Source organism: Muntiacus reevesi, chromosome 2 (genome assembly GCF_963930625.1).
Source record: "Muntiacus reevesi chromosome 2, mMunRee1.1, whole genome shotgun sequence".
Classification (NCBI taxonomy): Eukaryota; Metazoa; Chordata; class Mammalia; order Artiodactyla; family Cervidae; genus Muntiacus; species Muntiacus reevesi.
This window is the reverse complement of record NC_089250.1, coordinates 63,941,002-63,956,016: the sequence shown is the minus strand read 5'-3', so window position 1 is coordinate 63,956,016 and position 15,015 is coordinate 63,941,002. Positions and strand designations below refer to the sequence as shown.

The following is a 15,015-nucleotide window of genomic DNA, read 5'->3' as shown; positions in this document are numbered from 1 at the left end:
GCGGAGGAAAGAGACATCGCTTCATGACCCCTCTTTCATACGCTTGCCTTACCTGTTCCCCCCCAGATCTGAGGGTGGGGATTAGTAACCAAGTGGCAGAGCTCTCACCCACCTGGGTGTGATGTGAATTCTAGCTCTGAAGTTCCCTGGATGTGTGGCCTTGAACAGGTTGCTTAACCTTTTTGAGTTGATTTCCTCACTTGCAAAATGAGGATAATATCCTATTTGCTCACATAAGACTTTCACCGCTTCTTCCCCTTCCTAAAAAATGCATTTACAGTTTCCCTGCCGCCTTGTAATATGTCCATATTGTAGATGGACAGAAACGGTGCAAAGGGTGGTTCTTGGGTACCTGGGTGAAGAATTCCTTTATTTCAGCTCCTGAGGGCGCCATGGGCCCCGGGCCACCAGTCCCTTGAGCATCTTGGAACCGAAGCCGCTCTGAGGAGGCAGCAGGCAGTGGAGGAAAGCAGAGGGACTGGGAATGGAACTCTCTGGTGACCTTGGGCGACCCCTAGTGGGAAAGTATAGCAACACAGCATGGCTGCAAGGATGCGTTTTGCAGCTTTCTAACAGATTTTGCTGATAATGTATGCTTTTGCTGCAGGTACCAGGTAGAAATTCCTTCAGTATAATTTTGCATTGTAGCTTGCTTTTTATTCACTTGGATGCAGCCCTGATGTCCTCATTTATGCCATTGTATGTATGGAAGGGGGTTTCCTTTACTGGCAAATTTGGTAAATCTTGTTATTTATGTCATTGTTTTCCTTAACTTTTACGGTTGTCGTCCTTTCCAGAGCTTATGAATTCCTACTAGAACCCTCTAAAACATATTTACGTAACAAAGGTGTTTTCTATAAAAGGACTTTAAGATCACATTCAACGCCTGTAGTTTAAGATTCATTTTATGGTGTTTTTAAGATTCATTTTACAGTATTTTAAGATTCACTTTATGTAATAACTTAAAAGTAGCACTTTCTATGTACCAGGCATTGTTCTATGTATAACTATAAGTTTATTTAATCCTCATAACAACTCTATGAGGTGCATATGATTATCCTCATACCTTTTTTTGGCTGCGATGCAAGGTATGCAGGATCTTAGTTTCTCAACCAGGAATGGAACCCGCACCTGCTGCATTGGGAGCTGTCTTAACCACTAGACTGCCAAGGAAGTCCCTATTATCCCCATTTTATAGTAGAGAAACTGAGCCTTAGAGAGGATAGATAACATGCTCGAGTTCATGCCGTTAATAAATGGCAGAACCAGGATTGGAACCTAATTTTGTCCTCTTAATTATTCCATTGTATTACCTATGACCTCAAAATTGTTTCTCCATAGCTTTCCATGTAAAATTGGGGTGCATCTTTTGTATCTTATGAACTAATAAATACAGTAATAATAGGTTAACCAACTTAACCTCTAGTCTGAGCCTTGGTTCTTCGCAGTGACTTTGGATCCCCTAGACCTCATCTATAAAATGGGGGCAGGCATGAAGAGTTATATGAATTTTTTTTTTTTTTTTAATGAATTTTTTTTAATTAAAAAAAATTTTGGCTGTGCTGGGTCTTTGTTACTGTGTGTAGACTTTCTCTCCTTGCGGCGAGTGGGGACTACTCTTCATTGCGGTGTGCTGGCTTCTCATTGTGGTGGCTTCTCTTGTTGCAGAGCATGGGCTGTACGCTCGAAAGCTCTAGAACATAGGCTCAGTAGTTGTGCTCGGACTTAGTTGCCTTCGGCATGTGAAATCTTTCCAAACCAGGGATCAAACCCATGTCCCTTGCATTGGCAAGTTTCTTAACCAGTGAATTGCCAGGGAAGTTCCCTTATGCTGGTTTTAAAATCTTATGCACGTTTAAAAATTACATTTAAGTTGTTAGGTGCTAGCACTCATTCTGTTTCTCCTTTCCCCACCCCACACATTGTTTTTTCCTCCCCACAACCAGGGATCGAACCTGGGCCACGACAGTGAAAGGGCCAACTCCTAACCACTAGGCCTCCAGGGAACTCCCCCAGACATTGTTTTTAATATGTCTGTGTTGATGTAGGAACGTTGATTCATTGCATTGGAATGCTGCATGGTATTCCGCAGCATGCGGCTGTCACATTTCTTATTCCTTCTCCCTGTGACAGGTATGGGGCCTGCTGCCATCCGTGCTGGGGCAGTGGACATGGTGTCCTGCCCCTCTGGGCTTGCCCCTGGGAGATGTCTCCAGCTGTGGAGTTGCTGAGCCAGAGGGGCTTCACTTGTTCACAAATGCTGGCAAATGCTATCCTGCATGGGGGACCAGCCTGTCCCCAGCAGCCAGCATATGGGGATTCCCCCTCCTCTCCATCTTCGCCAGTGTTTGGTGGTATTTTCTGTCTCTGATTGGCAATCTGACAAGTATAAAGTGGTCTCTTGTTTTTGCTTTCTGAACACCAGTGAGGTCGATAGATTGTTCTTATTGGTTGAAATTCCTTTTTGTGAGTCTCCTGTTTATACACTTTGCTCATTTGTCTATTCGATTCTACAACTTTTTCTTTTATATTTTAGTTAGTAATTCCTTGTTTCATTTTAATACAGTAAAAATTCACCCTTTCTAAAAAGTGAGTTTTACTAACACAACATTGTAAGTCAACTGTAGTCTGGTATAAAACAAAAATTTTTTTTTAATTAAAAAGTGAGTTTTAGGGAATTCCTTGGCATTCCAGTGACTAGGAAGGACTCTGCTTTCACTGCCGACGACATGGGTTGGGAAACTGAGATGCAGCCAATAAAATAAAACATGTTTATTAAGTGTTTGTATTTCTTCTGAGATTTTTTTTTTTCATATTATTTCCCCATTTTTCCCTACTGACATGTTTTTTTTTTTTTTGGCTTGTAGGGATCTTAGTTCCCTGATGCGGGATTGAGTCCTGAGTGCCTAAGAGTCCTAACCATTGGACCACCAGAGAATTCCCTTTTTCTTATTGAATGATTGAAGTTCTTTTTATAGGATAGTGTCATTAACTTTAAAAAAAAATTAATCATGCTACAAATATCTTCTCCCTCTCTGTACTTGGTTTTAATTTTGCTTACAGTTTCTTTAGCCTTAGAAACATTCAGTCTTCATCATTTAAATCCACTGGTCTTTGTATGCATGCGTGTGTGTGTGTGTCTGTTCTGAGTTTTGTGCCAGACCTTGAAACTTTTGGGGTCCTTCGCTATTACCTCTAAATATTGCCTGTTTGAAATAAAATAGTAGCTGCTGCTGCTTTTCTAAAAGACTGCTGTGAGATGGTAATAAATTATCGAGTGAAAATCACCTTCCTCTTGGGTCCTACGTTTGTGCCACATGTGTTCCTGTTCCGGACTTCTGTTCAGATTGTCTCCATTCCTTGCAGTACCCTCTTCCTTAGCGCTTTCTGCAGCTTCCTCCTGGTCCTGCCCTTCCACGCACAGAATGCTTCCCTCTTCCCATCGCCTGGGTTCCCTCAGCCCCTGGCCAGCTCTGAAACCAGTGAGGCTGCACTGGCTCCCATCTGCCACCCCTGGGTGTGAATCTTTCTGGGGTGGAGGGGGAGGGAGGAGGTTTGTTCCTGACCCCGAGTCCCCGCCTTCTTCCAGGAAGGCCTTTGGTACCTCGGTGACTCCGCCAAGAGACCTGGACCCTGGTGTCCAGCACGCATGGCCAGTGCTCTGGGAGTCCCTGGAATTGGTCACAGTGAGCGGGTAGCCAGGCTCGGTAGCAGGTTGGGATGAGGATTGCTCAGGGCCCACAATCTGGGGTCAGAGTCAAGGGTATGGTGTGGTTGGGACGGAGTCTGGGGAGCATTCAGAACTCGTTTGGGGCTGGCTCCATCTAAAGTTGACCTCAGGGATTTGTGGGGCTCAGTTTGGAGGCAAGAGAAGGGCTTTCGTGGCTTTCTGCTGGAAAGGGCTGGGCACCGATGTTGGGGCAGTGGCCTGGGGGAGGTTCGGCTTCCTGGGCCAGTGCAGGGTCCCCTTAGTGCTCGGCGCTCCTTTGGCCCTGACCTCACACCTTTGACCCAAGCTGGCTCTAGCACCTACTCGCTGCTGGGTGCAGATGGGATGTGTCCAGTCCTGGCCTGAACCCTTGGAAGGTCCAGAGGCCAGGGACCAGCTCTCCCTCTGCCCCAGACCCACTGGGTGACCTCAGGCGGCCCCTGTCCCTGTGGACTCTGTTCATTCAACCAGTATCTCCCTTCCCCTTAGGCTCCAGGCACCGTCATCAGAGTCCCCACTGTCAACGGGGATCCCAGTCCTGCCAGTCTCTTGGGATGGGAAAAGCTGTGGCTTGCTGCGCCACTGGTCACGTGGCAGAACCGATCCTCCAGCGGCGGAGGGCACACCTAGAAGCTGCCCGCGGGGAATCATTCTTTCTCACCTGCTTCCCCGAGCAAAGGGGAAGAACCCTCCTCACGGCTCCCAAAGCCTCCCTGCTCTTCTAGGACCACCTGGCTTCCCAGGAGCATTGAGGGGATCCTGGAGACCCAGGCTCCAGTCCTGAAGGCTGTGACCTTGACCCCTGCCCTCTCAGAGCCCCAGAAGCCCCACTGGGATTTGCTGTGGTGGGTCCTGCCCCCTCTCTCCCAGGAGAGCTTTTCCCCTCAGGACCCGCCTGCTCCCCCGCACTGGTCTGGTCTCAGCTGAGCCTTCCCTGGGCTGGGGGTCCGGGGGTGGAGGGGCAGCCACTGGGGAAGGAGAGGGAGGGAGGTGTTTGGGGCCTCAGGGCGCCTTTATTTCACCCCAACCACAAACATACACACCCAAATCAGTGCTCCACCTTCTATTAGAGGCTCCGCCTCCCCGAGATGAATGTCCGTCCTCTTGCATCTTCCAGAGCACACTCCCGGCGGGGTGGGGTGTGTTCTCGTGGCCGGGCAGGGTGGACGGGAGGGGAGTGGCACCCTGTCCTCTGAGAGGGGACCTCGGTGAGATTCGTGTTTGTGGCAGTGGCTGGGGAAGGGCTTGCAGGGGGGTGCAAGTGGCATGGTGTTCCAGACCAGGACACAGGGCCCCTCCTGTGGGGAGCAGCCGGAAGCGGGCAGGCAACAGTCGAGGCCGGGGCTCTCCTAGGAGCCTCCCCTCGGGGCCTCCCGGTCCAGCCCCCTGGCCCAGCTCCCAAGAAGATGGGGTTTCCTCGGAGGGTCACCGGCCTCCCGTTGGCTATGCCCCTGGCCTGGTACGGTGCTCAGCCTGTTTCCTTCACTCGGAGCTGGGCCCCCGGCCCCTCAGAGGGAGAGTCCTCTGAGAGGGCGCTCTGGGCTCGTGGGCACGGAGCCGGTGCAGACGGTGTACGTGGGGGCAGGTGGCTGGGACAGGGGCCTGGGCAGGGGCGCCGGGACGGCCTAGTCGTCCTTGTCCTTGGCGCCGTGCTTGAGGATGCGGGTGAACTCCACGTAGTTGAAGTTGCCTTTCTTATCAATGGGCGCCTCTCGGTACATCTCGTCCACCTCCTCATCTGTGAAGCGGTCGCCCATGGTGGTGAGCAGCTCCCGAAGGTGGTCCTCATGGATGAAACCTGGGTGGGGGGCAGGGGGGGAGGCGCAGGGGCCAGGGCCTTGAGACACACCTCACACCCCCTACCCGGGGCCCCCACCAGGACTCGCAGACCTGGAGGGTGGGGGGCCGGGGAAAGACACAGCCCTGGTGTCTGTTCAGTTCGAGGTCACCAGGACCCAGCAGGAACAGTTCCGCAGTGGGGCTGTCTGCGAGGTGTTTGTGGGGGTGGGTGGGGGGCCCTGGGGCTGTGAGGGTTGGGGTGCCCTGCTTGGAGCTGCTGACTGTGCTGCTTGAAGAACCTGGGCCCCAGAGCGCCACTGCCTGCGTCTGAATGCTCATCTCCTCTTCTTTCTAGCTGTGTGACCTTGGGCAAGTTACTTAACCTTTCTTTGCCTGTTTGATCTGGAAAATGGGGAGGAAAACACGCCAACCTAGTTAGGGAGCTGTGACACAGTCAGGAAAAGGTTCTGAACGTGCTTAGGCCTGTGGTGCGCCTCTGGCCCCTGAGAAACCACTGAAGCAGCTACTGCTGGCGGCGTCCCTGGGAGGGAGCCAGGGTGGCTGAGAAGCCCTGTGGAGAACCTGAGGGTGGGGCTGGTTTCTATAACCTTTTGGCCCGCCGGCCTGAAATGGTTTGGTTTCTGGAAGGGTCAAAAGCAGAAGCCAGTGCATTGGGCCAGTAGGAGAGCTAAGAAGTGGGAAGGCTTGGGGGATGTGGGCTGTTTCAGTTTAGCCTTTGGGGGGGAAAAACAAGGAAGCAGCTTTTATCGTTCTGGTGGCAGAAATAGGTGGACAGGTGATCTCTGTCCTGCCCTTTGGGGGCAGAGGGGGGCCTTGAGCTGCCGGCGCAGCCGGGTGCCACTTGCATACGCGGGGTGCCTGGGTGGGGTGCATGACCCCAGCCCCATCCAGGCCTCTGCCCCGAGGCTGCTGACTGACCTGAGGCCTCCTCGTCGAAACAGGCAAAGGCGTTGCGGATCACGTCCTCGGGGTCTGTGCCGTTCAGCTTCTCCCCGAACATGGTGAGGAACATGGTGAAGTTGATGGGCCCCGGGGCCTCGCTCATCATGCCTTCCAGGTACTCGTCCGTGGGGTTCTTCCCTGTGGGGAAGGGCCGTCCGTGCCTGCTCTCACCTCCCGCCCCCTCCCTGCGTAGCCCCATAGACAGGAGACAGTACGTTTAGTAAACTGTTGAAAAGTGTGAAAGGGTAGTCACTCAGTCGCGTCCAACTCTGCGACCCCATGGACTGTAGCCCACCTGGCTCCTCTGTCCATGGAATTTTCCAGGCAAGAATACTGGAGTGAATAGCCATGCCCTTCTCCAGGGGATCTTCCCCACGCAGAGAGTGAACCCATCTGTCCTGCATTGCAAGTACCATCTGAACCACCAGGGAAGCCCTAGTGTTAGTAAACTAGAGCTGACTAGTTAACTTGAAAGTGAAGTCGCTCAGTCGTGTCCAACTCTTTGTGACCCCGTGGACTGTAGCCTACCAGGCTCCTGTTCCATGGGATTCTCCAACTGAGAATACTGGAGTGACTTGCCATTTCCTTCTCCAGGGTATCTTCCCAACCCAGGGATCGAACCCAGGTCCCCTGCATTGCAGGCAGACGCTTTAACCTCTGAGCCACTGTAAACTGTACAGCCTCTCTCTGGGACCGCCGTCTCTGACTGCTCCGTCCCACTGATAATCACCGCCCACTCCCCTGGTGGCCTCCACCAGTTTCCTCCTCGGGTCTGGGGTCTGGATATCCGCTGTGGGTCACGCTGTCTGAGGTGTAAGAGCCCCCGTCTGCGGATTGCTTCCTGCCTTTGGCACTCCGTGTGCCTTATGGCTTAAGTGTCACCACCCCAGCCTTCTTACCCCCTCACCAGTGTGGGACCTGAGGCTCTGAGGTGAGGTGCCTTGTCCTCGGTCACACAGCAAGTGAGGAGTGGAGCCAGCATCTGAAGCCAGGCAGCCGGACCCCAGGCCCCAGGCACAGTTTTGAAAGTAAACTAGTGAGCTTTGGTGTCGCACAGGCTAAGGTCTGAATCCCAGCTCCGTGCCTGCTTCCCCAGTCCCTGAGGAGAACTGCGAAGATGAGGAAGGCAGTGGCTGTAAAATGCACAGGACAGTGACTGGCACGGCCCTATGGACTTGAATCAGCTGCTGGGTTCAAATCCCAGCTCTGCCACTTTGTAGCTGTGTGACCTCGGGCAGATTACTTAACCTCTCTGAGCCTCTGTTTCCTCATTTGTAAAGTGAGAATGATCATCACATCTACCTTTGAGATTTAAGATAATACCTGCGGAGCTGCCACTTGCTATTACTGATTTATTGTTTGCTGCTGTTGTTTTTACTGTCTGAGCCACCAGGGAAGCTATTCTTTGCTGCTCTTGTTTTTAAACCTGAGGATGATGGTCCTGATTCTTGTTTTCGGTTGTGCCACATGACCCACAAGATCTTAGTTCCCCTATCAGGGATCAAACTCACGCTCCTTGCAGGGGAAGCGCAGAGTCCTAACCACTGGACTGCTGGGGAATTCCCAGAGGGTGATGTTCTTAACCAGAGGCCCTGACTGACCTGTGGACCCACTGACCTGAGCTACGAATAGGAGTGGGGTTTTTCTGGGTAGACGTACAGTGTAGTCTCTGGGGTTGAGAGCCCAGGTGTGTGCGCTCAGTTGCTTAGTTGCATCCGACTCTTTGCGATCCCAGGGACTTGTAGCCCACCAGGCTCCTCTGTCCATGGAGGCAAGAAAATACTGGCGAGGGTTGTCATTTCCTACTCCAGGGAATCTTCCCGACTCAGGGGCCGAACTTGCGTCTCCTGCATTGGCAGGAGGATTCTGGGCCACTGCGCCACCTGGGAAGCCCGGGAGTCTTTGTCTCCCTGTCTCCTCTGAGCCCCGCACTCGGCCGTGTCCCCGTGGGATGGCTGGTGCCTGAAGAGCCGTGACAGCAGGACACACAGCTCCTCTCCTGCCCAGGCCTCAGGCTTCCTTTGGGCCCCTGACCTCTCCAGGGAGGAGCCTCCAGTGAGTCTGCCCTGACACTGGAAGAGGTGTGGCGCTGACAGTGGGGAGTGTCCAGGGTCCGCCCTCCTGGTCCCGAGAGAGGTCGTTTGTTCCTCTAACCAGACCCCCGGGGATGCATGCACACACGGACCACAGGCCAGAGTGGGGCTGCCCAGTGAGGGGCGGTGCCAGGGACTGACTCGGGCCTGACTGCCACAGGCTGCCTCCTCTGCTACCCGAGACCACCCCACCCCCGGCCAGGGTCTGACCCAGACGCTTTCACCCGGGCTCCAGGGACTGGGACTGAGGGGGGTCTTCTGTGGCCAGGGCACGAGGAGGGATGTGGAGGCAGACCACCCTGGTGTCTGGTGGGTTGGTGTCTGGAAGCCTGGCCTCTGGGCGTCAGTTTCCCCATCTGGGCAATGGTGCAAGGCGCTAGATTCCTGAGGCCTTTTAGCTCTGAGATTCTGAGTCTGGGGAATTCACTGGAGTCCGCCTCTCAGAGTCTAACACAGGTGACCTCTGAGGGAGCAAGGAGGTGCCCTGGCCTCCGCTCTAGGCCTCAGTTTCCCCATCTATACAATGGAAAAGTCTGTGCAGTTTTGTAGCTGCTGATCCTTTTCCTTCAGTGACGTGGTACCAGGCAGTTGAAACCACAGGTCTGCCTGAGGCAGGAGTGGGCCTGTCTGGGTTCAAGTCCAGTGCCGAAATGCTCTGTGCCTCAGTTTCCCTGTCTGTTAAATGGACAAAGAGGTGGCAGCTCCTCTCCAGGGTGGGAGCCTCGGTCAGTACACGGGAAGTGTTCCCTGAGGGATGGGTCGCCCCACCGCCTGCTCCAGCTGCAGCCCTCGTGGACCCGCTCAGCCCCCAGCCCCGCCTCTGCTCACCCATTGAGGCCAGCATGTCGTGCAGATCCTCCTTGTCGATGAAGCCGTCTCGGTTCTGGTCGATCATGTTGAAGGCCTCCTTAAACTCCTGGATCTGGGACTGGTCAAACATCGCGAACACATTGGACGTGGCCCTCTGTGGCCGCTTCTTGGTGGTCTTGGCCTTGGCCCGTTTACTGGACATCTTGGCTGCAGGCGTGTGGGGCTTTCCTGTAGGAGGATGGGTGCAGATGGGAGAGCCAGTGATCCTGGGCCAGAGAAGTTTCTGGCCTACCCACACCCCACTCAGCTGTTGGCGCCTGGGCCAGGCCTTTGTGCTCCTATAGGCTGGGGGCTCCTGCCACCCGGCTCATCACAGAAGCAGCCAGTGTTGGCCCTGTGACATGATCTGAAACAACTTCCTCTACCTCTCCGAAGTGTTTCCTCATCTGGAATGGGATAGGAGTGCCCAGCCAAAGGGATCCATTGACTTGTGCCCGAAAAGCCCCTGGCGTGGTGCCCGGCCCAGAGGAAGCTATTTCTGCTGTCATGGTTTGGGTAGACACTTAGGATTGGGTTCGGTGCCAACCATTTCCGTGCTTTATCTCCCTTAATCCTCAAGAGCATTCACACCATCCATCTCTCTCCCAGTGACAAGGTGGGCAGGCTTGGGAGAGGCTCCGAGGCTCCCTGCCCCCAGCAGCAGGAAGGAGCTGGGTCAGCCCTGCATTCCTGACATTCCTCCTCCTCCTCCTCTGGAGGTTCTGGAAGGCCAGCGTTCTGGGCAGCCTCCCTTCCCCCCACCTGTCCCCACGTGACCAGCCCCTTGGTGGGGGGGACAGACCTGATTTGGGTCCTGCTCTTTGTTCTCCCTCTTCAGTGCTTATAGAGGCATAAAGCTCCCCCAGACTGAGCACCCCAGCTTCCTGTCACCTTTGTTTAGGCCTGGCCTCCAAACCTCAGCCAGTCTCACCCATTGCACGCAGACCCCAGTACTTCACCCTGAAGCCCTTGAGTGTTCCTGCCAAACCCCTCTCCCATCAGGCCTGGCATGGAGGGAGGCCCTCTGAGCCTCTCCTGCACTGCTCTCTGACTGGCCCTGTCACCCCTCTTGCAGCTGTGATCCTGCCCAGCTGGACCTCTGGCTGCTCCCAGGTACCCCCAGACTTTCCTTCTTGGTTCTCCCCTTGGAACACCCTTCCTTCTCGAGCCCAGTTCTTCAGACAGCCCTTGGGGAGCAGTTCCCCCACTCTGGCTTTGACAGCAAGCACTTAAAGGTCTCTCTCCATCACAATCAGTCAGGGCTGGTGTATGCACCCTGAATTATACCTAAGCCCATGGTGACACTCAGAGACGCTTGTTTAATGAATGACTTTGAAGGCAGCTGCAGCCAGTCTACTGAACCTACCGTACAGATGGGGAAACTGAGGCGCAACAAGGGGCTCTTTCCCTGAACTCTTCTCATAGCTTCTGGGCACTGTGCTTCTGGGGCAGCTTGGGGCCCCAGGACTGCTGCCCCTCTTTCCTGTCCTGAGTCTCGTGGTTGAGGATCTGCAAGAAGCCTTAAGTGCTCCTCGATCTATCTTCCAGGCCTCTATCCCATGACCTTGTTCAAGCCATTCTGGATCTCCGGCCTTTGAGATCTTAAACCCTGAGCTGGGACACTGGCCAGCCCCAGCCTTTCCCCACAGGCACAACTGCCTATAGTTATAGACTGTCCCCCTGGACCCACACACTTGGCCCTCAGTGCTTCTTGTGTGGTTCAAGGTGGGTTCAAAGCCTTTCCCTTTTGGGAAAGGGTAGGGGGTGGGACGGTGCCGTCAGCCGGGGGTGCCACCCTCTCCTGTATGAGTGCTTCGAGGCGCCCAGTTCTTCCCCGGGCCGGGTGTTCTCTGGGAACTTTAACTCATGATGCCTCAGCAGGCAGCTGAGGAGAAGTCCACCGCGCCCAGCAGAGACTGTCATGGTCCCCATCAGTCACGCCACCCCCATCTGTACAGTTCTAGAGCAGACGTGGCAGGAGTGGCCGAGAGCTCACCCACTGCTCTGATTCTGCCTTGGCTTCCCTGTCTCCGTGGCTGCCCCATCCCCACCCTCTTCTCTTGAGGGGCTGTGACAGGGCTTGGAGCACTGAACTTCACAGTTTATCCATCCCAGCAATCTTGGGGAGCAGGGTGGGGAAAATGGGGTGCCCTCACTGTGCAATTAAAAGAACTGGTATGCCCATAAGAGGGAGAGAGTCCAACTGGAAGCTGGGACCCCTGGGCTAGGCTTAGGTCTGGGGGTGGCAGATGGCTTCTCCTGGTGGGCCGATGGCAGTTGAGGGGCACTGTTGTGAGCAGAGGCAATTTGTAGGCTTGATTGAGGAACTGGGGTCAGAGCCAGGCTGTGCTCTTAAGACCTGGAGCCATCGCCGCCTCCTCCTCCTGGGGGTCCTAGACACCAGGGATCAGATATAACTGGTCCTTGGCCTGCTACAGCTAGGTGCCACCTCCCCACTTGTGATCCCGGAAACCCCACTGTAACAGCAAAGACAGCCTGTGTTCCCCATTATGTCAGGGTCTCTGTGGCTGGCAATTCCAGCTGCCTTGTTGGTAAACTCGCCTCCCTTGAAGGGGGAGTTATCCGACTCTTTCCTGAAGTAGCCAGAGCAGCTGCAGGGCTGGGGAGGGGCGGGGACCACTTCCTGCAGCCCAGGGCCTTGTCAGGCCAGGGGGTACAGGGGATGAGCCCTATGGCCCTTGGCCAAGCTTCCCCACCCAGCAGGCCTAGGGGGGCAGCAGACTCAGAGCAGGGAAGCCCTGGGGATGGTACTCAGCATTGGTGTGATGGCAGAGACAAGTTACCCCTGTCTCCATCCTTCTTTCTTGCCCCAGGAGATAGGGGAGGGGTCAGGGATGCTCCGCTGGAGCCTGGCAGGGCTGTTTCCTGTCTGTGACACAGATGGGTCCTCTAGAGCAGGGAACGCCAGCGACCCCAAGCCCCTGCCGGGGTCGGCATCTCTAACTTCACAGCGAAGGGGCAGGGCCTGGACAGTCTTCCCTCGCTGCAGGCCCACTGCTTCCCAGAGCCTGTCCAGTCTCCCTGCTGCCCAGCCGCCTCCCGAATCCCCGTAGGACGGAGCAACCTCGCAGCCCCAGCCCCACGATCTGTCCCAGCCCAGAGATCCTGCAACCCCCGCCTCCCCACTCGCGTCCCCAAGTCCCAGCCGCGGCCGTCACACCGCCCACTCCAGACCCCCCGGGCCGCGGGGCTCCCACCTGGTGCGGAGAAGGTGCTGGCGCGGTGCGCGGAGCGGCTGCGGAGCCGGGGCCGTCGGGCCGTCGGTGGGGTCTGGGCCCGGGGGTGGGGGCGCGGGGCGGGGCGAGGCGCCGGGCCTTACAAGGCAGAAGAATGTGCGGCGGCGGGCAGGGGCGGGGCCGCGGCAGCCCGGCCTTATTTGGCCGCGACCCACGGGCCAGGGAGGTGGGGTGTTCCCGGGTGAACCCCCCAGGCTGTGAAGGCCTTCCCCCATGGTGGGCCGGGGGCGAGCGGGGGGCCTGGACAACCCGGGGAAGGGGGTCTGTCTGGGCTGGTCCTTCCTCTCTAGCGAGGCCTCCGGACCTCAGACCCCACCCCCATCATTCCCCCAGAGCCCGCGCCCCGGCCTATTCCCCGGGGAAAGCTGCTTTCCACCAGGCCAAGTAGGGCTTTTTTCCACTCCCAGAGAAGAGCCGTGTCAGAGTGGATCTGCTGTACGCGCAGGTCCGGCGGGGGTTGGGCGGCCTTGGGCCAAGTCACTCTCCAAGTGCCCTGGTGTCCCCACCTGCGAAAGGGGAGGGTGGTGGTGAGACAGTGGCCAGAAAGACCCACGGAGGCCCTGGGGAGCCAGCGAGAGCTGGGATCGGGGGACCCCTGGAGCATCCTTGCCAGCGGGGCTGCACCCCCAACCCCTTCTTGTTGGCCTGAGTCAGAGGATGGAGGCTGGGAGGACAGACCCATCCCCTCTGCCTTCACCATCAGGCCCTGTCCATCACTGTGACCCCCCCAAGGCCCAGCTTACCCATCAGCCCTGGCCCAGACTCCTGCCTACCGCTTTCTCTCCCTCCCTTTGATCCAACTCAGACGTTCCATTCCCGAGGGAACTTTTCAACATCCAGTTACTTACTTGGTAAATATTAACTGACACCTGCTACCTGTCTGGCACAAGTGCTGGGGAAATAGCAGTGAACTATAGTGATTGCACTCTGGAAGCTTTTGGTCTTGTGGAGAGAAATGTCATGAACAAGTAGCTATGTGGCTTGGAGAATAGAAACAAATGCTAAAAGGAGAATAAAACGAGGTGAGGGGAAAGAGAACAACAAGAGATAGGGGCTGCCTCCCAGGAAGGAGGTGAGGGAGTGAGCCCAGCCTGGTGAACATCTGAGACGGAAGCCCTGTAGGGGCGCTTGTTCAGCTCATGGTCAGGGAGCTGGGAGAGGTGAGTGTCACTGAGGGATGGGGCTGGGAGAGGTGGTCTGAGAAGCAGTAGGGACCTAGCCCCGGGGACCCTTGGGTTTGCTTTTGGTGGCTGTCGAACCAATAGACACTGCCAAGCCAAAGATCAGGAGCAGGAAGGAAATATTTCTTGTAGTCAGTAAGGAAAGCATGGGGAATCTTTCCCAAAGCAGTGTCTCCCTGGACAGCAAAATTGGGGGAGGCTCAGCTGGTGAAGAATCCGCCTACAATGCGGGAGACCTGGGTTCCATCTCTGGGCTGGGAAGATCCCCCGGAGAAGGGAACTGCTACCCACTCCAGTATTCTGGCCTGGAGAATTCCATGGACTGTATAGTCCGTAGGGTCACAAAGTTGGACACCACAGACCAACTTTCGCTTTCACTTTTAAGCTAAGGGTATGTGCATATTCATGAAGGGATTAAGCAGAGGAGAATTCCTCATAGAATTGGGGCCTGGGTTGACTTAAGAGTCCAAACTTTAGTTGATTGAAGTCAAGAGGGTCATCCTTCCTTCCTCTACCTGGGTGGGGACTTTAGTTCCTGCAGTACTCAAAGATGAATTGTTATGTATAATCCCTTGAGGAGGAACTGGGACTTTATCACCTCTTTATCTTTATTGTTTGACTGCCTTTTTTCTGCATGCTATTGTTCCCTTAAGACCATTCATTACTGAGAGCTGTTCAAGGGCAAGCATTGTGGCCAGGCTTAGATCATAAAATGGCTTAGGCCAGAATGGTTTTCTTCATGAAGAAAGCCATTCCTGCTTCTCTTTTTCCAGGGACCCTTTCACTTACCCGCTTACACTTGTAGACCACTGTAAGACCTCAGAGAGTTCTGAGCAAAGGGTGGCATGATCTGGCTTATGTTTTAACTGAATCCCTCTTGGAGTGGGTGGGGGTGGCAGGGAGCAGGGAGATGAGTGAGGAGCTATTGAGCAGGATGAAGTATCCAGACTAGTGAGCAGGCAGTGGGAGAATTGATGGGATTCTGGATGTATTTTGAAGTTGCATCTGGTAGGATTTTCACTTGGATTGGTGTGTGTGTGTGTGTGTGTGTGTGTGAAGATTCCAAGGTGATTAATGTGTGTGTGTGAAGATTCCAAGGTGATTGAGTAGTTAATCCCGGTAGGGGATTGTAAGTAGAAAAATATGGGAAACCCCTGTAAGTTAATGGTTACTCGAGAAAGCAG

General features: G+C 54.9%; 1 protein-coding gene across 1 annotated transcript; it reads right to left on the bottom strand.

The window, feature by feature from the left end:
- Positions 1-4,702: 4,702 nt before the first annotated feature.
- Positions 4,703-12,769, bottom strand: MYL9 (myosin light chain 9). Its single transcript, XM_065921940.1, has 4 exons — positions 12,612-12,769; positions 9,373-9,582; positions 6,428-6,589; positions 4,703-5,507 (listed from the first exon to the last, which is right to left on the bottom strand). Exons 2-4 carry the CDS (start codon positions 9,554-9,556, stop codon positions 5,335-5,337), a joined length of 519 nt encoding a protein of 172 aa, XP_065778012.1. The 5' UTR covers positions 9,557-9,582; positions 12,612-12,769; the 3' UTR covers positions 4,703-5,334.
- Positions 12,770-15,015: the final 2,246 nt, after the last annotated feature.

Bases quoted from the DNA above. Each gene is read 5' to 3' on its own strand.
- MYL9 (XM_065921940.1), bottom strand. From the start codon at position 9,556: ATGTCCAGTAAACGGGCCAAGGCCAAGACCACCAAGAAGCGGCCACAG. The intron at 6,590-9,372 runs GTGAGCAGAGGC...CCTTCCCCACAG, and splicing joins CGACATGCTGGCCTCAATGG to GGAAGAACCCCACGGACGAG. The intron at 5,508-6,427 runs GTCAGTCAGCAG...CCCCCCACCCAG, and splicing joins TTTCGACGAGGAGGCCTCAG to GTTTCATCCATGAGGACCAC.